This window comes from Phalaenopsis equestris, unplaced genomic scaffold (assembly GCF_001263595.1).
Source record: "Phalaenopsis equestris unplaced genomic scaffold, ASM126359v1 Scaffold191561, whole genome shotgun sequence".
NCBI lineage: Eukaryota > Viridiplantae > Streptophyta > Magnoliopsida > Asparagales > Orchidaceae > Phalaenopsis > Phalaenopsis equestris.
The window spans coordinates 1-900 of NW_018211510.1; the positions used below are offsets into that span (position 1 = coordinate 1).

The 900-nt window shown below is 34.6% G+C and overlaps 1 protein-coding gene across 1 annotated transcript; it reads right to left on the reverse strand.

Annotated features, from left to right (window-relative positions):
- Positions 1–93: 93 nt before the first annotated feature.
- On the reverse strand, positions 94–773 carry LOC110034626 (glutathione reductase, chloroplastic-like). Its single transcript, XM_020738877.1, has 3 exons — positions 693–773; positions 287–394; positions 94–176 (listed from the first exon to the last, which is right to left on the reverse strand). The coding sequence occupies exons 1-3, from the start codon at positions 771–773 to the stop codon at positions 108–110; spliced, it is 258 nt and encodes an 85-aa protein (XP_020594536.1). The 3' UTR covers positions 94–107.
- Between the last annotated feature and the right edge of the window lie 127 nt (positions 774–900).

The following is a 900-nucleotide window of genomic DNA, read 5'->3' on the forward strand; positions in this document are numbered from 1 at the left end:
AAAAAAAAAAGAAATTATATCCTCAGATGGTAAAGAAAGCTGCAATGAGCAAACAAGAACTAGAGAATTAAACTATTTTGAGCCTGTGTCGGACAGAAACAATTTGATTACCAAAATACAGCAGAAGGAACATTCCTATGGTCAGGTTTGGTTGGCAGCCCACCAAATACAGTTTTCTGCAACCGATATGAAATAAAATATAATAAAAAGTAAAACGAAATTAATAATGGTTAACAATGAATAACTCACAGACAATCATATAAAAAACTATCAGAAGTGAACATACTGAAAAGCAAGTCCCCTCCATTAAAGCCACAGGAGTCAAATTCAACCGGTTAGTAACATCTCCAACAGCCCATATGCTAGGGACAGTAGTGCGAGAATACTCATCCACCTGCAGGAAAATTGGCAGTGCAAAAGTTGGCTAATCCATATGTTTTGGTAAATCATCCTACACATAACAAAAAGATCTAAAAATATAGAACCTCTGCATAAAAAACTTAAATAGTTCATAGATCTCAATGGTTCATTTGAAAGTCAAGTATTGAAAAACATTGGTGTTGGAGAACTGCCCTGTTCAATCCAATTAGCTATCTTCACGGATTTGATGTAAGGCTGTGGGCTTGAGGTTAAAATGTTTGGTTTTTTTTCCACAATTACTAGTTAGATGCACAGGGAAAACATAAACGAACCTTTATAGCTCCAGTTTTATCCAACTCAACGCCAACAGCTTGTAAGTTCAATCTTTTTGTGTTTGGTGCCCTACCTGACATGTCACATAGATTAAAATGTATAAGCTCTTTAAGAAAGAAATGCAGGGTTTATATAAATTGATTGCAAAATAATTTCTTCTCTAAGGTATAGCACTCTCTTGCCTGACAAGCAAAAAAAAAAAAAAAA